Genomic DNA, 23262 nt, shown 5'->3' with positions numbered 1-23262 from the left:
ACACGTGCCCATTCGTTTTAACGTGTGTATTCACACATCGGTGATTTACCACGGTTCGTGGTTTTAGCACGGATGCATGCTCTATTTTGTCCGTTTTCACTGATCCATCATGCCCATTATAGCCTACGGGTCTGTGAAAACTATGGATGTAATACAGATGCCATCCATGTTTCACAGATCATTAGGAAGAGATGCTTTGAAAATTATTTTTCAGCTGTGAAGTGTCACGGATGACACACTGACAGGAAAAAAAAAAAAAAAACGACACATGGACCACAAATGGATTCTTTACAGGCATCACTGACCACCTTCTCACAGATTTCAGCATGGACACGGACGTGTGAATGAGGCTTTGTCAGTGGATATCAGAGATGCCTCCGGTCTGCAGCCATTTCCCTGCTCCCAATTAAACAGGCACACGTGCTATCCTGCGCAATAAACAAGACGAGTACGCTCCTCAGAACTGCTCAGGATGAGCCCTTAACTGGTTAATTAGGTTCCATGGCCACAAACAGATCAGGTTTGAAAGAAACCAGTATCCAGAAAATGACTACGGACCGGTGCCCACTGAGAAATCTGTGCATGGAAACGTTTACCAAGTAGTCGCCTTATAACTTTGCCGTCCGGGGTCTGACAGTCGCCAGCGTCTTTGTGCCTCCTTTTTTCTGGCAGACGCCGGATCTTACAGACACTGACTGGCTGCACGGCCTCACACTTCACACCTCAGATGCACCAAACGTATCGCAGCGGCTGCGGCTATTGGTTGGCTGATTTTGTACTGAGATTTTGGCACAGGTTGTCGAATGGAGCAAAGACCTGAGCCAGAATTCTGCAGCATTTAGATTTGTAAATCTCTCCCCCCCCCCCCCCCCAAAGAATTTGAATGCCTCATTCATATGAATGGGTGGGCTGCATTTCTCTGCATGGCGGCATGGGCAGGGGGGGCACAATGTAGGGAAGGACTGAAAGGGCCACAGCACTACACCCCCCTTTATTCTTAGGATGAATGGGTCGGTCCCCCACTGATCATTAAGTGATGGTCCTAGCAATATGCCCTCACCCTGTAAGATAAAGCAATACATTGCAGCCATGAATAGGCCACGTGAGATCAGGATGTTATGAGCCATTGAATGCAAACAAGTAGGTTTCTCCTCACAGACAGCAAGCAGAGATAGCGTAAACTGTGAGGAATTGAAACAATTATTGGAATTGGCATTAGGAGTTGGCAGGCCGTGACAGTGCCGACCACTGAGGATCAGACTGGGACAGGGACCTGTAAGGACTCCTTTTCTTGCTTTCCTTACCTCATTATTGCTGTAGTGGAGATCCATGCACTGCCCGAAGGCGACCTTAGCTTTAGCGAACAAGTCTTCCAACAAGACCGGCCGGGGAAACTGAAGGATCCTGGAAACAGGAGATTATTGCATTAGCCTCGTCTCTGCTTTCACATGGATTTAAGTTCTTGCAGGTCAGAGAAGAAAACACATTTATAAAGTCCCAGAATGAGTCACGAAGCAGCAGCTAAAAACAGCAGAAAGGGAGCAGAACGGCATCTGGAAAATAGACAAGGGTGTGCGTTTTGCTTCAAAATTAAAAGGGGTTGTTAGAGTTGTCATGTTCTAGATCTAACTTGTGACACTGCTGAGGACAGCAATATAAATTGGATGTCAAGGCTGCAGCCTGGGGACGAGGATGGTGCGGTGGTGCTAATTCAAACATAAGGTAAAGGTTTCCTTTATTTTAACAGCATTCCTAAAAAAAGAGTGTTCACAGTCTCCTAACAGTCTTTTTATGATCCTTTGGGGGACACATTATGTGGCAAAAATATATAATTAAAAAAACAGAAAAAAAGAAAAACGTGCAAAATAGTAGAGTGTTCATTGTCCCCAATGGTCTTTTTATGACCTCTTGGGGGATATTTGTAGCAGAAATATATTAAAAACTAAGTAAAGGATAGACATCAAATAGGGAACTAATTATAATAATTTATTTTGGTCTCAGTTTGCATATTTAAAGAATAAAGGAGCTATATTTGAAAAAAAAAAAAAAAAAAAACACTTTAAAAAGTATTTTATACAGTTTCTCCCAAATAAAACTAAAATATAAATTATAAGGCCCTATGTGTCAAGTGAAAAATTGTTGCAAAAATCATTTTGGTAGTCCCAACACAAGTTACAACCGTTCGGTCCACCAGGTACGGTAAATCACAAAAGAAAAGTGTCTTATTAAATTAAAGTGGTTATTAAAGTGTTAACCAATAAGCGCTTTCCCCACTAGTAAGGGAAAATGCTTACTGGTTATTACATGGTGCCTGTAAGTGGCGGCAGGAGGTGGTAATAACCAGGGAGCGCCATCCTCTGCAGTAAAGGAAAGCGCTGATTTATGAATAGGAAGCAGGATGGAAGGAAATGTCGCCACTTTTCCTGTAAAAATGACTTAAGTTCCTGCAGCGTGGCCCCTGAACCAGAAGATTCATACTTACCTGCTTCATGCCGCCATGGTCCTTTGCACTGCCCCCTCTGCCTCCATCTTCCGATTCCTGCACTTTTACACCTGTCAGCGCATGGCCATGGTCACATACACCGCTCCAGCCAATGACTGCTTGGGGCCACATTACCGCTGAAGCCAGTGATTGGCTGGATATGTACATGTAACCACGGCCATGCACTGCTAAAAACAGCGCAGGGAGCAGGTAAGTATAACTCTGCAGTTTCAGGGGTCATGCTGCACGAACTTGTTAAAAATTCATTTTTACTGGGAAATACCTTTAAGGGTACTTTCACACTTGCAGCAGAGGATTCCGGCAAGCAGTTCAGTCGCCGGAACTGCCTGCCGGATCCTTAAAACGCCTGCAAACCGATGGCATGTCAGACGGATCAGGATCCTAAACCGTATGACAAATGCATTGAAATGCTGGTGTCATCCGGAAAAACAGCATTTATTTTTTTCACATTTTTTGCGGTCTGACCATGCGCAGACTGCAATGCCGGATCCGTTTTGCCGAAACACTCGGGGGTCGGATCCGGCGTTAATGAAGGTTAATGGGAAAAAATGCCGGATCTGTCATTCTGGTAAGTGTTCCGGAATTTTGGACGGAGATAAAACCGCAGCATGCTGCGGTATCATCTCCGTCCTGAAAAGGCAAAAAAAACTGAACTGATGCATCCTGAACGGATTGCTCTCACGTCAGAATGCATTAGGAAAAAACTGATCAGTTCTTGCGCCCCTAGGACGAAAAAAAAAACCGCTAGTGTGAAAGTACCCTAATCCAGTTACACTACGAGATATTCAGGTCAATTACTGGGAACAAGTCTTCATAGGAGCGCTCATTCCTGATAACTGGCCGGTATAATCAGGGATGTGCTACTGATAATCAACATAACCAAATGGAAAAGGAATGACTGCGATAGCGATCATTCCTCCACAGTCACTTTACATTAGCCTGTGTAATAGGCCGATACAAATGAGAGATGATCAACATTTTTTAAATTTGTAGCCCCTTGAAATAGAGCGTTGTGACAATGCGGCCCTCAGACCAAAAAAGGTTGAAGTGAGCGCATCCGCCTTTACTGCATGCAGCTCTTAGAGACACCGGCGGCAGGGTTCCTTTAAGCGTTTGTGCATTCACAAGTCCAGCTTAACTTAGGGTCTGGTAATGAGCTAATACAAATCCCATTTCTCTACAAAAATACTTCTGGGAACAGGGTTGTTTCTTGTTTTATACACCTCCTGCTGCATCATTCCCAGAATTACTCTGATAAGTCATAGCTTACCGCTTGTAAATTAACACTTGACACTGGCAAGAAAATAATCCTATTGTCCTGTGGCTCCTGGATCAATAGCCCTGAAGGACACGGTGCGCGGCGGCTGCAGCCCATGTGGGGCAACCTTTGCTCACAGTCATGCGGTAGAATTGATAAGTGCAGTGAATACCAACAAGTGAGGAATGTGAGGGATCAGCGGCGGTACAATCGTGACGCCGGAGAGGAGAACCTTCACTAAGGCTACTCTCACACTCGCGTTTGGTGCGGATCAGTCATGGATCTGCACAGATGGATCCGTTCAGATAATACAACCGTCTGCATCCATTCAGAACGGATCCGTTTGTATTATCTTTAACATAGCCAAGACGGATCAGTCTTGAACACCATTGAAAGTCAATGGAGGACGGATCCGTTTTCTATTGTGCCAGATTGTCAGTGAAAAGGGATCAGTTTGGCTCAGTTTCGTTAGACAAAACGCTGCAGGCGGCCTCCAGAGCGGAATGGTGACTGAGCGGAGCCAAACTGATGCATCTGAGCGGATCCTTTTCTAGTCAAAATGCATTAGGGCAAAACTGATCCGTTTTGGACCGCTGAGCCCTGAACGGATCTCACAAACAGAAAGCCAAAACGCCAGTGTGAAAGTAGCCTTATGTAAAACATGGGATGGGGGGGAAAAATAAAAAAGGAATGTATGATTTACACTAAGTGTCTATCGGCTATAAAACATGAAAGAACATTTTAAGCCATAATAAAGGTCTAGTCAAAAGTATGTGAACCCCAAAACATCACATCCATAGTTTTCATGTCATTCTAAAACCATGAAGTTGGCGTCCCGTTGCATCTGCAACCTCCCTTTACCAGTATGTGAAGCCCCACTAGATGGTTGGCGCAGGGCAGCCAGGAATTCTGACCATTCAGCCAGCAGAGCATTAGTGTGGCCAGGCGGCGTCCCAGGAGCCAGGTAGCAGCGGGCAATAGGTCCAAGCCCACAGTTTATTTCTGATTTATCATAGACGTTCTGTATTGGGCCCGAGTCAGGACTATGCGAAGTAGGATTTTGCACCCCGGGGTAATGATATTCTGAAATGATAAAGGATCTTCTCCAAACTGTGATCACAAAGATGAAAAGTCCCAAACCTCTAGATGTTACTGCAGCAGGAGCATCAAGATTCTCCTTCATTAGGACCATGTGTCACAGAAAATGTTCTCCGGGTATCCGACAGACCACATTTCCACGGTGTCCAGTGTTTGAGGCTTTGCACCACTCCAGCCACTGCTTGGCATCACACACGGTGATCTCGGCCTTGTGTACGGCTGCTTGTCAAGTACAAACCCTGACTCTTCTGATAGGAATAGCCCTTTGCTGATGTGGCTTTCGGAGGTCCTGGGCAGAGGCGGCCAATGCTTCCTAGAGCTCATAGTGAATCACTTTACCTACCCCATATACATGTGGGTAATTGTGCAAATGCAGTAGTCAAAGTATCCCCAGGTTTATTTTGATATGTAAGAATAGAATAACTACACAGTATTAAGTAGTAAGGGGGTTTTCTGAGCCCCTAAAACATAAGCTGATGGCTGGGAAACAATATAAATGCCCCAAAAAAATTAAAAATATTCTAATCTGCTCAAAGGCCTGCTGTTCCTGCACCGCCCCAAGCAATGACATCCCCCGACTACTCCATGTGACAACTGCAGCCAATGACTGGCCACAGCAGCCAGGTGGGTTAGTCAAGTATCTCATCACTGCAGCAATATCTTACCTTCATATAGGTGACGGGGAAAGCAGTGTAAACATACCTCATGATGCATGATCAAGGCATCCAAACTTCAATCTCCTGGTCCAGGAGAGGGTCCCTTTATCTATGGTGCCCTGTGCTCTCTGCACTGAACACTCCCCTGCCCTAGTATCCAATCAAGAGACCACTAGAGCTGTCAGCAGATGGGACCCGAAGGGACCAGCTCCAGGGTGACTGTGGTGTTGGGGTAGAGAGTGAAACTTTGATTCCTTGATCATGCAACCTCCATGGACTGTCGCCAAAGGAGTGTTTACACTGCTTACCGTCACCTGTTTAGGGGCCACAACTGCTGACAGCCTCCCTTTAAAATCTCTAGTACATGAGCTGCAGCCATCTGCCTCTACTCTCCTCCAATCATTCAGAACTTGCAAGTCAATCTGTGTGACAAGATTATTCCCCCGTCCTCCGCTGCTACCCTGTTCCTAAACAGCCGCTCTGTCTGGCAGCCGAGCCGCACGCTCACAGACATTATCCCCCCACGTTTGGCAGCTCCAGCAGGAAATGCATTCAGTCTCACCTCTTCTCTCCACGATGTTCAAACTTAACGCGTACATCATTCTGCAAAACAATAAAAGAATGAAACAGAGGTGAACGGGAGGTGCAGAACAACGCATGCAGCTCTGGATGTGACTGGAGGATCAGACACAATGGAAGTTCAGCAAAACGACATCTAAAGTAGCTCCTGTTTATATGCACATTTTACGATGCGGATGAGTAATAAAGGGACAACCCCTTTAAGAAGGTTCATAAAATGTCTTTCAGGAGTCAGAGAACCTTTTTATGCTGTACATAAGGACATTATTACTCCTAGGGATACTGGAGACCCCAGAGGGAGGTCTCATCCTGCACATGGACACCTACCTGCTTCTTGGGAGAGGTGGTTTTGGTTGCGCTGGATTCATGCAGAGGCAGGGACGGTCTGCTGGCCTTGTGAAGGACGACCAGATCCTGCATGATGGAGTCCAGAGCCTGCTGCTCATCTGTGGGGAGACAACATGGCCTTGTTGGTAAACCATAGCCACTGGTCACACACAGAAGAACCCTCGACTAAACAGCGGGAGGCTTTCACCATTCTGCCTGTAAAAGGGTCAGATCTACATCTATACACAGATGGAGGCCCCCAGCTCCGCATCTCAATGGCTTCTTTATACATGGACTATACACGCCTTACCAATATCCGCCGACGTAACGCTGCTGCAAATTTATCCACAACTGAGGGCTAAGGCGTTATTACAGAAGTATTCTCATCTTATCGCTAGGATATGTGGATATGCCATGCACAAAGAGGTCCTATCTCTGGGATCTTCAGATCACTGACCACCTGCGACGTGAATGGGGCTGGTCACAGACCCTCAAAAGTGTATCCCATTTGGACACTTATGGTCATACGGCATATCTATAGGAAATGTCCTATAGGTGCGGGGTCCCACCGCTGGGACCAGTTTTGTATCTGAAGAACAAGGCCACGCACGACAGCCTCTCTCGCCACCATCCAAAGCTATGGGACTCCTGAAAATAGCAGAGCATCCCCGTTCTTGAGATAAGTGGGACACATACCCCCCGGATATTTATGGCATATCCTGGGGTATCCAGGTAGGAACATCTATTTAAACAGCCCGGGATACTCCTGTTTGATGTAAATAAATCTCAATCCTCACATAATGAAAGCTTCGGGAATATACTTTGCTTTTCAATCTCTCAACATTTTTCAAGGTTTTTTCGCTACTACAAGGAAACATTCCACATGCGGAGTCTTAAACTAAATTCTCACAGCGGAGGGTTTGCTACAGTAGTATCCATCCTGTTACTCTAAGGCCTTTTTCACATGACCATATGTATTTTTTCTGTATTCTGCGGTCCGCAAAGACTTCTCCGTATGTGATCCGTTTTTTGCGGATCGCAAACAATTATAAAATTTGTAATCATTACTGTAATGTACATGGGCAAAGTGGGCATGGATTCGTAAAAAACAGATAACATACGAATGTGTTCCGTATGCATTCCGTATCTTTTGCGGACCCATTGACTTGAATGGAGCGACGGAACGTTATTTGCGGACAATAATAGGACAAGTTCTATCTTTTTGCGGAACGGATATACGGAAACGGAATGCATACGGAGTACATTCCTTTTTTTTTGCGGAACCATTGAAAGGAATGGTTCCGTATATGGGCCGCAAAACGGAAACCGCAAAAACGGACAAAAAATACTTTGTGTGCAAGAGGCCTAAGAGCAGGGATCAGCAACCTCCTGCACTCCAGCTGTTCTGAAACTACAACTCCCAGAATCCTCCATTCACTTCTGGGGGAGTTACAAGAATAGCTGAGCAAGTGTGCATGCTGAGAGTAGTAGTTTTACAGCAGCTGGAGTGCTGAAGGTTGCTGGACAGGAGACTGTGCGGCTGCCTAGACTGGACAGAACTACAGGACATTCTCAGCAAGTCTAGGGGGGTGTCCCTTGCCTTATCCCAATTTACTGACAGCAAACAGAGATCTTGAAACTAGTGAGGACTATAAATACAGAGTATATAAGGGGCACACTACCCGGATGGTGAAGCCATCGGAGAGGTGAGCGCCGCTATTCCTACCACCGGGGATTCCCTGAATACAATGCTCGGGGCAGACATGACATCATGTGTTTGTACACTGCAATCCTCCCTGAGGCTTATTTATTCTACACAAACAATAGCGTCCTCCAAAGCCCGGACTGCGGAGGAGACCGAGACCATTATGTATCACAGGAAGACATAACCACAAGTAAGAGGTGCTACAGCAGCTGCAGCAGCAACTGTGGAGAGGAGGTTATCACTGCTGAAAGACTCAATCCTCACACTGCACAGAGCACATCACAGAGCCAGCTAAAGGCATCCAACCCTCACCCACAGTGACTAACAGCAGAATAGTGAGTGCAGCTCTGGAGTATAATACAGAATGTAACTCAGGATCAGTACAGGATAAGTAATGTATGTACACAGTGACTGCACCAGCAGAATAGTGAGTGCAGCTCTGGAGTATAATACAGGATGTAACTCAGGATCATTACAGGATAAGTAATGTATGTACACAGTGACTGCACCAGCAGAATAGTGAGTGCAGCTCTGGAGTATAATACAGGATGTAACTCAGGATCAGTACAGGATAAGTAATGTATGTACACAGTGACTCCACCAGCAGAATAGTGAGTGCAGCTCTGGAGTATAATACAGGATGTAACTCAGGATCAGTACTGGATAAGTAATGTAATGTATGTACACAGTGACTGCACCAGCAGAATAGTGAGTGCAGCTCTGGAGTATAATACAGGATGTAACACAGGATCAGTACAGGATAAGTAATGTATGTACACAGTGACTCCACCAGCAGAATAGTGAGTGCAGCTCTGGAGTATAATACAGGATGTAACTCAGGATCAGTACTGGATAAGTAATGTAATGTATGTACACAGTGACTGCACCAGCAGAATAGTGAGTGCAGCTCTGGAGTATAATACAGGATGTAACACAGGATCAGTACAGGATAAGTAATGTATGTACACAGTGACTCCACCAGCAGAATAGTGAGTGCAGCTCTGGAGTATAATACAGGATGTAACTCAGGATCAGTACTGGATAAGTAATGTAATGTATGTACACAGTGACTGCACCAGCAGAATAGTGAGTGCAGCTCTGGAGTATAATACAGGATGTAACTCAGGATCAGTACAGGATAAGTAATGTATGTACACAGTGACTGCACCAGCAGAATAGTGAGTGCAGCTCTGGAGTATAATACAGGATGTAACTCAGGATCAGTACTGGATAAGTAATGTAATGTATGTACACAGTGACTGCACCGGCAGAATAGTGAGTGCAGCTCTGGAGTATGATACAGGATAAGTAATGTAATTATGGTGATTAATGCTTTATGTAAACAGTAATATTGTGGTCACTGACTGATGCCAGTTAAGAGATTTACCAATAAATCTTGTTACATTTAGGCTGGGACCAGTCCTGTCTGGGAACCACAGCTCCAATTTGAACTGGACTTGTTTAATATGAGATCAGTTCTCAGTGCAGCCATTAGTCTCAAAATCCTAAAGGATGTTTGCGGTTTTATAGAAATGAAGTTTAATCCTCCTATAAGTAAACCCCTTCCTGTTGCTATTCTGCGACACATGTAGCCCGAGCAGACTATCCTCTGAGCCATCTGCACCAGCCTCTCCCTCACCCCGATAGACTCATGTAACCTGCACCGATACATTGTAACAGACTGGACTCCAGGCTGTTTTAGCTCAAAGAGGATTGTCTAGACTGGATACAGTTGCGGCAAAAAATCATCTGGCAGATGTACGAGCTCTGTACAGGTTCTCAGCCTCTCAACAAGAACATCCCCATTCACTGACAGCAAGAACAGAAACACAAAACAGGGAATTTATTAAAACTACAGCCAATCGTCATAAAGAAATACGCATTTTATTTTTTCACTATGTCTCTGTATTCTAGGGTGACATTTTTTCTAATCTTGATTCCCCCCTCACCTTTCTCCTTCTCCTACATTAGGTGGGTTTGTGGCTTTTTTTTTTTCTTTAAGAGTGATTGTTTTGATGTGTATTATGTAGATCTTGCCAAAAAAAAGGGTTAAGTCAGGAAAAAAGCAAAAAGATAAAAATATTATAATATGAAGAAATACATTAGCGTACAATGTGCCAGAAGTATGAATAGCCACAGGCCTCTTAATAATTTTAGTTTGTCTTAGGGAGGTCTGTGCGCCAGAAACTGAAGTCTATGACAGCGAGGAGCTGGGGGAGATATGTTGGGCCGCAAATTTTGGAGCAAAACAGTACCTGCAATTTGTGACTTTTCCAAGTCAGAAAATTGGTTTCTAAGGCTACTTTCACACTTGCGGCAGAGTGATCCGGCAAAACGTATGCCAACTGATGGCATTTGTTAGGCTACTTTCACACCTGCGTTAGGTGCGGATCCGTCCGGTATCTGCACAGACGGATCCGCACTTATAATGCAAACGCTTGTATCCGTTCAGAACGGATCCGTTTGCATTACCATTAATTTATTTTATTTCGTTTTTGTTCATGATAATGCAAACGGATCCATTTTGACTTACATTGAAAGTCAATGGAAGGCGGATCCGTTTTCAATTGCACCATATTGTGTCAGTGAAAACGGACCCGTCCCCATTAACTTACATTGTAAGTCAGGACGGATCCGTTTGGCTCCGCATAGTCAGGCGGACATCAAAACACTGCAGGCAGCCTCCAGAGCTGAATGGAGGCTGAACGGAGGCAAACTGGTGCATTCTGAACGGATCCTTATCCATTCAGAATGCATTAGGGCAAAACTGATCCGTTTTGGGCCGTTTGTGAGAGTCCTGAAACGGATCTCGCAAGCGGACCCAGAAACGCCAGTGTGAAAGTAGCCTAAGACTGATCAGGATCCTGAGCAGTCTGAAAAATGCCTGATCAGTCAGAAAAATGCATTGAAATTCCATATCCGTCTTTCCGGTGTCATCCGGAAAAACGGATCTGGCATTTATTTATTTTTAACCTTTTTTTAGTCCTGCGCAGACCTAAAGGACGGATCCGGCACTAATACATTCCTATGGAAAAAAAATGCTGGATCCGTCATTCAGGCAGGTGTTTTTTGGTCGGAGATAAAACCGTAGCATGCTGCGGTTTTATCTTTTGCCTGATCAGTCAAAAAGACTGAACTGAATACATACTGATGCATCCCGAACAGATAACTCTCCATTAAGAATGCATGGGGATAAAACGGATCAGTTCTTTTCCGGTATTGAGCCCCTAGGACGGAACTCTATGCCGGAAAAGAAAAACACTAGTGTGAAAGTAGCCCAAGTTTAATAAATTCCCCAAAGTACTTCTGGACAGTGTCAGGACTTTTCATTATACAATTACATAATACAGCATCAGATGCAACTTACCCATGATGGCAGCCAGGTCCCAGCAGTAGACTCAGGGAGAGAAGCGTCCCATGTGCAGGTCCGGTCTCTCTCCTGCAACAACACGTATAAGACGACTATAAGAAAGTGAATCCAGGACCCACACGAGCCCAGAATGATAGTGCATGAGGTGAGCACCCTGCCGCCTGCCCCAGCAGACGCCCCGCATCCTTCAACACGAGGGGGTGTGCGGTCCAAGACAAGCAGGACCAGAAGAAGCATAAAACCTGCAAACCAGTCCGGCTGGAAATTCAGGAGCAGCAGACGGACCGAGGATCCTACCCAAAAACCATACAGTGTATTTTCCCAGACTGGAGAGGGGGACAAGTTTCTAGCTCTGAAGTATAAAAATAAGATGCTGCAGAACATTACGTGCAGACAGCATAGACTAAACACTAAAAACAAGGAACATTCAAATTAATGTCCTCCCCCCGGGAGCAGTGTTCCCAGAAAGGTTACCGAGAACAGAACAGGGGCGTATAATGCGATACTCTGCAGCGGGCACCTGGTGTAATGATGCAGCATGGTCAACCCCCCCCAAAAGACCTCTGACACCTGCAACATCCATGATGTCACATTCAGCCTGTCACTGTAACTCCAGATTATCGGACGTTCCGGAATACTGGACGTTCACACCATGCATACAGGTATATCTGGTAGACTGGATGGCCTTCCATAGTGGGTGCAGATAAAAGGGGTTTTCCCATGTAAATTTCATTTATCATCTGTCTACAGCAGGGATCAGCAACCTTCAGCACTCGAGCTGCTGTGAAACTACAACTCCCAGCATGCAAACTTACTCGGCTCCCACAGAAGCGAAAGGAGAATTCAGCGAGTTGCACTTTTCAGAACAGCCGGAGGTTTGCGATCCCTGGTCTACAGGATAGGCAGCAAATGTTTGATTGCTGGGGCACCGTCCACTAGAAAAGGTGTCCGGAGCCCCTCGTTCCTCCATTCACGTCTATGTGGCTGACAGAAAGAGCAGAGCGCTGGAGTGGACGCGTGCACAGGCGACCACGTCTCCATTCAAAATCCTCCTCTGTGGATTTGTCGCACTCAAATCTGCAGGGTTTCAACCTTGTGTGGGAGCATGGCGGACTTTCCAAGTGGATTTCCGAGCATAATTCGCCGCTAAAATCCACAGAAAAACTATGGCCGATCTGTATCCCATTATAGCTCCTTGGGAAACCGCTCTGCCGTCCATGCCATTTGTGGATGAGCCCTTAGACCCTTAGACACGCTGGAATACTCGGCAGCTGGCACCATGAGGTTATGCATGACCCATTATTAGCCGCTACCCACCAACGAGCCGCTGCAGGACCATCGGGTAAGTATCCATTGATGGGACCATTTCGCAAGATGTTCTCCTGCCATTAATAAACACCCTTTAAGGCTGGGTTCAGACCTGAGCGTTTTACAGCGCGTTCCTACGCGCTGTAAAACGCTCAACAGGCAAGAACCAATGTTTCCCTATGGGAAGGGTTCTCACCTGAGCGTTTTACAGCGCGTACGATCGCGCTGTAAAACGCCCGACGCTCAAAAAAGTTCTTGAGCTTCTTTGGGGCGTCTTGTCGCGCGTTCCCGTACATAGACTTAGCGGGAACGCGCGACAATAGGCGTTCGCTTGTTCCGGAGCCGCGTATGTCAGACGCCCGTAGAATCGCGCATACAGAGCGCGACATCCCGAACGCTCAGGTCTGAACCCAGCCTAAGACTGAGTTCACATCAGCGTTCAGCCGTTATAGGAGCAGAGAACAGAAAGGACGGATTCGGCACATAATTGTGCCGAACAGAGACTATGGGCCCCATAGACTATAATAGGGTCCGTCAGGCTTCGGCTCAGAGGAAGATTTTTGAAGCAGAGACAAAAAGTAGTTCATGCAGGACTCGTCTCCGCTTCAAAAATCTTCCTCTGAGCAGAAACCTAACGCACGTGGGCTCCGTTATGTGCTGAATCCGTCCTTTCCATTCTTCTGCACCTATAACGGCTGAACGCTGATGTGAACTCAGTCTAAGGCTACTTTCACACTGGCGTTTTGCTTTTCAGGCATAGAGTTTCGTCCTAGGGGCTCAATACCGGAAAAGAACTGATCAGTTTTATCCCCATGCATTCTGAATGGAGAGCGATCCGCATCAGGATGCATCAGGATGTCTTCAGTTCAGTCACTGTACGGTTTTTGGACGGAGAAAATACCGCAGCATGGTTGTTACAATTGTATCCAGTGCAGAGGATCCTCTAACAGACTCGTACATTGTAGCAAACTATCAGCTCAGGGGAGGACATTGCAAGGACATGCTGTAACGGTCTGACGCGTGCAGTGCAATCTCAGGGAGCTGAACCTGGGCCGAGGCCTCAATGTGCAGGGAAACACTATGAAGAACTGCAGCACCGTCCCCGGCATTTCCAGGATCAGTCGGGGTCCAGCAGTCGGACCCCCACTGATCAGGAAGTGATAAGCCATCTGTTAGGGTCCATTAACACGTCCACAAAATGGCTCCACATCCGTTCCGCAATTTTGCGGAACGGGTGCGGACCCATTAATTTTCAACGGGTCCACAAAAGATGCGGACAGCACACAGTGTACTGTCCGCACTTCCGGTCCGCGGCCCCGCAAAAAAAATAGAACATGTCCTATTCTTATCCGCAGCCACGGACAAGAAAAGGCATTTTTATTATAGTGCCGGCCATGTGCGGACCACAAAACACTTGCGGACGTGTGAATGGACCCCAAGGCTGGGCATAACTGTGGGGGGGTACGGCTGACAGCGACTTCTCCCAAACCTCCCGTATCTATGCATGCACCACCGAGCATGCATGTAGTGAACGGGAAGAGGCGAGAAAGCTGCAGACAAACCTCTGGCAGTTACTAAGAATCAGGTAACTAAATCCAATGTGTCCAATCCCTAATTCCACCAACCTAATGAGAACGGGCAACTAGACCGTGGTGGAAAAATCAACCGCCGAGGAGCACCGACACAAGCTGCAGCGCCGTCCACACAATGCATCACAACCTGCGTGAGGCCCAGAGAAAAGGGAAGTGGCGCGCTGACTTGGGACATTTCATCACAGTCACCGCAGCAGGACATCTGCCGTACAATAAGCAGACAAGTCCTTTAGTCCAGCATCCGATCATCCAGAGGCTCTGCCGGGAGGGCATTCACTCCAGCACGCAGTCTGATCATCTCTACGATACGCAAGAGGACAATGAACAGACAGAAAGTGACATCACAATCTGCCATCACTCCGCTGCTGCGACTAATGGTCGTCCTCTCAGAGGTGGAGGACTAGAAGCACCCAGCTTTTCCGGCTCATGTACATCATAGACAGACATCCCCACTCGCTCTGCTACCTGAGGGGCCTCGTATTACACCACCAGTCAGAGGCCGCGCGACATTTTTTCTGGAAGAGTAAAAATACTCCTCTGACAATTTTTGAGAATAATTTTTAGCCGATGAGGAAAACGAAAGTTACAGTAACTCAAATAGTTAATAGGAAGGCTTGCTGGGTGTATTGGTACGCCGTAGACTTATTCCATGGAGTAAAATGGCCTAAACACGCGTCTATGACGCTTGTACAGGAGTTATTGCGACCACCAGTATTATAAATGGCACAAGGTAGGTGGGGACCCCATTACACATTATGCACTGGGGCCCAGGAGCTTCAACTTACACCTCCAATCTAGCCAGACATCACCCAGCTTTTCCAAGCTCCTGAGAAGCTACTGTGCCTAGTTACACAGGAGGCAAGGGATGCACAATTACTCCTAGGACTGTAGATAAGAGGAGGGTCACTAGTGGGGCGACAGGAGGAGGAGGAGAGGGGAGAGCAGGGTCACTAGTGGGGCGACAAGAGGAGGAGAGGGGAGAGCAGGGTCACTAGTGGGGCGACAAGAGGAGGAGGAAAAGAGGGGAGAGCAGGGTCACTAGTGGGGCGACAAGAGGAGGAGGAAAAGAGGGGAGAGCAGAGTCACTAGTGGGGCGACAGAAGGAGGAGGAAAAGAGGGGAGAGCAGAGTCACTAGTGGGGCGACAGGAGGAGGAGGAAAAGAGGGGAGAGCAGAGTCACTAGTGGGGCGACAGGAGGAGAGGGGAGAGGTGAGAGCAGGGTCACTAGTGGGGCAACAGGAGGAGGAGGAAAAGAGGGGAGAGCAGAGTCACTAGTGGGGCGACAGGAGGAGAGGGGAGAGGTGAGAGCAGGGTCACTAGTGGGGCGACAAGAGGAGGAGAGGGGAGAGCAGGGTCACTAGTGGGGCGACAAGAGGAGGAGGAAAAGAGGGGAGAGCAGGGTCACTAGTGGGGCGACAAGAGGAGGAGGAGGAGAGGGAGAGCAGGGTCACTAGTGGGGCGACAAGAGGAGGAGAGGGAGAGCAGGGTCACTAGTGGGGCGACAAGAGGAGGAGGAGGAGGAGAGGGGAGAGGGGAGAGCAGGGTCACTAGTGGGGCGACAAGAGGAGGAGGAAAAGAGGGGAGAGCAGAGTCACTAGTGGGGCGACAGGAGGAGGAGAGGGGAGAGCAGGGTCACTAGTGGGGCGACAGGAGGAGGAGAGGGGAGAGCAGGGTCACTAGTGGGGCGACAGGAGGAGGAGAGGGGAGAGCAGGGTCACTAGTGGGGCGACAGGAGGAGGAGAGGGGAGAGCAGGGTCACTAGTGGGGCGACAGGAGGAGGAGAGCAGGGTCACTAGTGGGGCGACAAGAGGAGGAGAGGGGAGAGCAGGGTCACTAGTGGGGCGACAAGAGGAGGAGGAAAAGAGGGGAGAGCAGGGTCACTAGTGGGGCGACAAGAGGAGGAGGAAAAGAGGGGAGAGCAGAGTCACTAGTGGGGCGACAGAAGGAGGAGGAAAAGAGGGGAGAGCAGAGTCACTAGTGGGGCGACAGGAGGAGGAGGAAAAGAGGGGAGAGCAGAGTCACTAGTGGGGCGACAGGAGGAGAGGGGAGAGGTGAGAGCAGGGTCACTAGTGGGGCAACAGGAGGAGGAGGAAAAGAGGGGAGAGCAGAGTCACTAGTGGGGCGACAGGAGGAGAGGGGAGAGGTGAGAGCAGGGTCACTAGTGGGGCGACAAGAGGAGGAGAGGGGAGAGCAGGGTCACTAGTGGGGCGACAAGAGGAGGAGGAAAAGAGGGGAGAGCAGGGTCACTAGTGGGGCGACAAGAGGAGGAGGAGGAGAGGGAGAGCAGGGTCACTAGTGGGGCGACAAGAGGAGGAGAGGGAGAGCAGGGTCACTAGTGGGGCGACAAGAGGAGGAGGAGGAGAGGGGAGAGGGGAGAGCAGGGTCACTAGTGGGGCGACAAGAGGAGGAGGAAAAGAGGGGAGAGCAGAGTCACTAGTGGGGCGACAGGAGGAGGAGAGGGGAGAGCAGGGTCACTAGTGGGGCGACAGGAGGAGGAGAGGGGAGAGCAGGGTCACTAGTGGGGCGACAGGAGGAGGAGAGGGGAGAGCAGGGTCACTAGTGGGGCGACAGGAGGAGGAGAGGGGAGAGCAGGGTCACTAGTGGGGCGACAGGAGGAGGAGAGCAGGGTCACTAGTGGGGCGACAGGAGGAGAGGGGAGAGCAGGGTCACTAGTGGGGCGACAGGAGGAGGAGAGGGGAGAGCAGGGTCACTAGTGGGGCGACAAGAGGAGGAGAGGGAGAGCAGGGTCACTAGTGGGGCGACAAGAGGAGGAGAGGGAGAGCAGGGTCACTAGTGGGGCGACAAGAGGAGGAGAGGGAGAGCAGGGTCACTAGTGGGGCGACAGGAGGAGGAGAGGGAGAGCAGGGTCACTAGTGGGGCGACAGGAGGAGGAGGAGAGGGAGAGCAGGGTCACTAGTGGGGCGACAGGAGGAGGAGAGGGGAGAGCAGGGTCACTAGTGGGGCGACAGGAGGAGGAGAGGGGAGAGCAGGGTCACTAGTGGGGCGACAGGAGGAGGGGGGAGCAGGGTCACTAGTGGGGCGACAGGAGGAGGGGGGAGCAGGGTCACTAGTGGGGCGACAGGAGGAGGAGGAGAGGGAGAGCAGGGTCACTAGTGGGGCGACAGGAGGAGGAGAGGGGAGAGCAGGGTCACTAGTGGGGCGACAGGAGGAGGAGAGGGGAGAGCAGGGTCACTAGTGGGGCGACAGGAGGAGGGGGGAGCAGGGTCACTAGTGGGGCGACAGGAGGAGGGGGGAGCAGGGTCACTAGTGGGGCGACAGGAGGAGGGGGGAGCAGGGTCACTAGTGGGGCGACAGGAGGAGGGGGGAGCAGGGTCACTAGTGGGGCGACAGGAGGAGGGGGGAGCAGGGTCACTAGTGGGGCGACAGGAGGAGGGGGGAGCAGGGTCACTAGTGGGGCGACAGGAGGAGGGGGGAGCAGGGTCACTAGTGGGGCGACAGGAGGAGGGGGGAGCAGGGTCACTAGTGGGGCGACAGGAGGAGGGGGGAGCAGGGTCACTAGTGGGGCGACAGGAGGAGGGGGGAGCAGGGTCACTAGTGGGGCGACAGGAGGAGGGGGGAGCAGGGTCACTAGTGGGGCGACAGGAGGAGGGGGGAGCAGGGTCACTAGTGGGGCGACAGGAGGAGGGGGGAGCAGGGTCACTAGTGGGGCGACAGGAGGAGGGGGGAGCAGGGTCACTAGTGGGGCGACAGGAGGAGGGGGGAGCAGGGTCACTAGTGGGGCGACAGGAGGAGGGGGGAGCAGGGTCACTAGTGGGGCGACAGGAGGAGGGGGGAGCAGGGTCACTAGTGGGGCGACAGGAGGAGGGGGGAGCAGGGTCACTAGTGGGGCGACAGGAGGAGGGGGGAGCAGGGTCACTAGTGGGGCGACAGGAGGAGGGGGGAGCAGGGTCACTAGTGGGGCGACAGGAGGAGGGGGGAGCAGGGTCACTAGTGGGGCGACAGGAGGAGGGGGGAGCAGGGTCACTAGTGGGGCGACAGGAGGAGGGGGGAGCAGGGTCACTAGTGGGGCGACAGGAGGAGGGGGGAGCAGGGTCACTAGTGGGGCGACAGGAGGAGGGGGGAGCAGGGTCACTAGTGGGGCGACAGGAGGAGGGGGGAGCAGGGTCACTAGTGGGGCGACAGGAGGAGGGGGGAGCAGGGTCACTAGTGGGGCGACAGGAGGAGGGGGGAGCAGGGTCACTAGTGGGGCGACAGGAGGAGGGGGGAGCAGGGTCACTAGTGGGGCGACAGGAGGAGGGGGGAGCAGGGTCACTAGTGGGGCGACAGGAGGAGGGGGGAGCAGGGTCACTAGTGGGGCGACAGGAGGAGGGGGGAGCAGGGTCACTAGTGGGGCGACAGGAGGAGGGGGGAGCAGGGTCACTAGTGGGGCGACAGGAGGAGGGGGGAGCAGGGTCACTAGTGGGGCGACAGGAGGAGGGGGGAGCAGGGTCACTAGTGGGGCGACAGGAGGAGGGGGGAGCAGGGTCACTAGTGGGGCGACAGGAGGAGGGGGGAGCAGGGTCACTAGTGGGGCGACAGGAGGAGGGGGGAGCAGGGTCACTAGTGGGGCGACAGGAGGAGGGGGGAGCAGGGTCACTAGTGGGGCGACAGGAGGAGGGGGGAGCAGGGTCACTAATGGGGCGACAGGAGGAGGGGGGAGCAGGGTCACTAATGGGGCGACAGGAGGAGGGGGGAGCAGGGTCACTAGTGGGGCGACAGGAGGAGGAGAGGGGAGAGCAGGGTCACTAGTGTGGCGACAGGAGGAGGAGAGGGGAGAGCAGGGTCACTAGTGGGGCGACAGGAGGAGGAGAGGGAGAGCAGGGTCACTAGTGGGGCGACAGGAGGAGGAGAGGGGAGAGCAGGGTCACTAGTGGGGCGACAGGAGGAGGGGGGAGCAGGGTCACTAGTGGGGCGACAGGAGGAGGGGGGAGCAGGGTCACTAGTGGGGCAACAGAAGGAGGGGGGAGCAGGGTCACTAGTGGGGCGACAGGAGGAGGGGGGAGCAGGGTCACTAGTGGGGCAACAGAAGGAGGGGGGAGCAGGGTCACTAGTGGGGCAACAGAAGGAGGGGGGGAGCAGGGTCACTAGTGGGGCAACAGAAGGAGGGGGGAGCAGGGTCACTAGTGGGGCGACAGGAGGAGGAGCAGGGTCACTAGTGGGGCGACAGGAGGAGGAGCAGGGTCACTAGTGGGGCGACAGGAGGAGGAGCAGGGTCACTAGTGGGGCGACAGGAGGAGGAGCAGGGTCACTAGTGGGGCGACAGGAGGAGGAGCAGGGTCACTAGTGGGGCGACAGGAGGAGGAGCAGGGTCACTAGTGGGGTGACAGGAGGAGGAGCAGGGTCACTAGTGGGGTGACAGGAGGAGGAGCAGGGTCACTAGTGGGGCGACAGGGGGAGGAGAGGGGAGAGCAGGGTCACTAATGGGGGGTTCCTGTAAGATTTTGTGTCTCCCCCTCTTGTATTTCTGGAGGTCACGTCCCCATGATAACTATTCTGCACACATTTAGAGACTACGCTCTCCATCATCCTGCAGCAGACGGAGATTGGGTGCTAGAGATGGGGCGATAGCAAGGTGGACAGAACCACTAGGAAGCGGAGTAAGGGGGTGCAGAGAACTGAGGAGACTGGACGGAACCATGATGGGTAGGGGGGACACTCACTTGAAGACTGACAGGCCGGGCTTTTCACTGCCCCAACTCTCCCGCCCCCCAGCCCGCTCCACCCGGGGGCCGGGGGAACACAGGCCCGGGGGCAGCTCTTCTCTCAGACCGGGGACCAGTCACATGAGTCCGTGGCTCCGTAGCTCTCCAGCGGCCCTGTCACAAAATGGCGGCCATTCGGACTCGACAGCAACAACAGTCCTGCGAGAACAGCCTGCACTCCGGAGCCGGTGTCAGGCCTGCGCTCCGCGGTTCAGCTGCGGATCCCGAATATCGCAAAGTAAACCGGGGACGACTGCAGAGCGGAACAAGCGTCCAGAACCCAAAGCGTCCAGACACGTGACGTCACGGGGGCGGGCTTAGCTTTCTTCGTGGCGTTGAGGGCCGATTCTACCTGACATCTCACCGAGGGGCGTGGTTAAATCACTCACACAGGGGCGGGTTCTCCGCTTGATTGACAGGCGTCTGAGAATTTACAGACGCAGCAAAATAAAGACAAACCCTAAAATACTGCAACATGGCGCCGAGAGACTGACAGCCTGAGGAGGTCAAATGGATTTATATGGAAAGACAAGTGTTCACTGTAACTGATTAACAATCAGATGCTTTCATTTTCCAACTTCCTTGAGAGAGATGGAATCTGATTGGTTGCTATGGGCAACACTGAAGCATATTTTTTAAAACGTAAGATAAACGTTCACCCATAGCAACCAATCACAGAGCAGCTTTCATTTTTCAACCTCATGATAAAAAATGAAAGCTGCTCAGTGATTGGTTGCTATGGGTGACACAGTTTTCCTTAACAACAGTATTATAAATCAGCCCCGCGGCTTTCCAAGGTCCGGGCTGTGCAGACGTTCCCCCGAGCAAACAAGTCACAACATTTTTCTCTTTTTCGTTGAAAATAAATGGCGTTTCACACAAATAAAAAGCAACAATACAGAAGATGGTTAAAAATGGCGCACAAAACCATTTATATACCGTAGGGGGGAGGAACTTGCACTCCTGGTGGTAGGGCGAGGTGCTGTGGTATACGGCTGAGCCCAGGTATATTTGTAGAGAAAACCACGCACACTCTTGAGAGTTTCGATATGCCAAGTGGGTTTATTGTGAATCATACACTTCAGACTGTGAAGTAGGTGCCAGCAACATTTGCAATAATAAGCAAGTAAATGATTCTGCTGGTAAAATGACAAGATACTGCCCCAGTCGGGGGCGTTAATTGCTCAGTTTCAAGGAAAATAATGTTGCGCCGTGAATCATACTGAGAGTTGCGATGTTACAGACGTTTCGGTCATATGAGACCTTTATCAATAGATCGCTGAAAGTGTAAAACATAAGATAAGAATCTGAGGCATATCGATGCAAATCGGTGATGAAGACACCTTACCATTCTGATATTGGCGATTTTTCCATAGATGCGCCCCCCCATCACCGACTCTATGGCCTGACTCCCACCACCATTACCACGGCAGTATAACCAGATATCTATGTACTGCTTCCCCACCTTCTCACCATATTTCTTTAATATTCACCATTACCCCACATATGCGCTCCAGCCATAGGCACCTCACACCCCATATAGGCTTCCATGACCTCATTCCTACAGGCACCACACACCTTACAACCATCTCTATGGACTCATAGCATTCCAGGAGTACAACCATATAACCGTGTACAACCACTTGTGCTCAGCTGCTTTCTGCTACATTGTTCTTTTTTCCCCATTTTCTGATTATTCGCTAAATTACTCCAGAAAGCACGATTTTGTCTTTCTCTATGACCTACCTGTATTCAGGCAATTTCTCATAAGCTATTTTTATTTACCTCTCTGTGTCAGACCTGCAGATTTCTTTTAAATGTCTCTTCATCACCGATTTGCATCTACAGTCAGGTCCATAAATATTGGGACATCGACACAATTGTAACATTTTTGGCTCTATACACCACCACAATGGATTTGAAATGAAGCGAACAAGATGTGCTTTACCTGCAGACTGTCAGCTGTAATCTGAGGGGATTTACATCCAAATCAGGTGAACGGAGCAGGAATTACAACAGTTTGCATATGTGCCTCCCACTTGTTAAGAGACCAAAAGTAATGGGACAGAATAATAATCATAAATCAAACTTTCACTTTTTAATACTTGGTTGCAAATCCTTTGCAGTCAATTACAGCCTGAAGTCTGGAACGCATAGACATCACCAGACGCTGGGTTTCATCCCTGGTGACGCTCTGCCAGGCCTCTACTGCAACTGTCTTCAGTTCCTGCTTGTTCTTGGGGCATTTTCCCTTCAGTTTTGTCTTCAGCAAGTGAAATGCAGCTCAATCGGATTCAGGTCCGGGGATTGACTCGGCCATTGCATAACATTCCACTTCTTTCCCTTAAAAAACTCTTTGGTTGCTTTTGCAGTATGCTTTGGGTCATTGTCCATCTGCACTGTGAAGCACCGTCCAATGAGTTCTGAAGCATTTGGCTGAATATGAGCAGATAATATTGCCCGAAACACTTCAGAATTCATCCTGCTGCTTTTGTCAGCAGTCACATCATCAATAAATACAAGAGAACCAGTCCCATTGGCAGCTATACATGCCCACGCCATGACACTACCACCACCATGCTTCACTGATGAGGTGGCATGCTTAGGATCATGAGCAGTTCCTTTCCTTCTCCATACTCTTCTCTTCCCATCACTCTGGTACAAGTTGATCTTGGTCTCATCTGTCCATAGGATGTTGTTCCAGAACTGTGAAGGCTTTTTTAGATGTCGTTTGGCAAACTCTAATCTGGTCTTCCTGTTTTTGAGGCTCACCAATGGTTTCCATCTTCTGGTGAACCCTCTGTATTCACTCTGGTGAAGTCTTCTCCTGATTGTTGACTTTGACACACATACACCTACCTCCTGGAGAGTGTTCTTGATCTGGCCAACTGTTGTGAAGGGTGTTTTCTTCACCAGGGAAAGAATTCTTCGGTCATCCACGACAGTTGTTTTCCGTGGTCTTCCGGGTCTTTTGGTGTTGCTGAGCTCACCGGTGCGTTCCTTCTTTTTAAGAATGTTCCAAACAGTTGTTTTGGCCGCGCCTAATGTTTTTTCTATCTCTCTGATGGGTTTGTTGTTTTTTTTCTGCCTAATGATGGCTTCACTGATAGTGACAGCTCTTTGGATCTCATCTTGAGAGTTGACAGCAACAGATTCCAAATGCA

General features: G+C 50.1%; 1 protein-coding gene across 1 annotated transcript in view; it reads right to left on the bottom strand.

The window, feature by feature from the left end:
• MAP3K2 (mitogen-activated protein kinase kinase kinase 2) overlaps positions 1-20432 on the bottom strand; it is a 36173-nt gene extending 15741 nt beyond the window's left edge. Inside the window, exons 1-5 of the mRNA XM_040441382.1 lie at positions 20057-20432; positions 11494-11565; positions 6422-6540; positions 6078-6118; positions 1305-1404 (exon numbers count right to left, since the gene is read on the bottom strand). Of these exons, the coding sequence (XP_040297316.1) occupies positions 1305-1404; positions 6078-6118; positions 6422-6540; positions 11494-11497 (264 nt within the window). The 5' untranslated portion in view covers positions 11498-11565; positions 20057-20432. The remainder of the gene's footprint in view (positions 1-1304; positions 1405-6077; positions 6119-6421; positions 6541-11493; positions 11566-20056) is intronic.
• Between the last annotated feature and the right edge of the window lie 2830 nt (positions 20433-23262).

This window comes from Bufo bufo, chromosome 7, assembly GCF_905171765.1.
Source record: "Bufo bufo chromosome 7, aBufBuf1.1, whole genome shotgun sequence".
Taxonomy (NCBI): Eukaryota; Metazoa; Chordata; class Amphibia; order Anura; family Bufonidae; genus Bufo; species Bufo bufo.
This window is presented reverse-complemented; position numbering and strand designations above follow the sequence as displayed.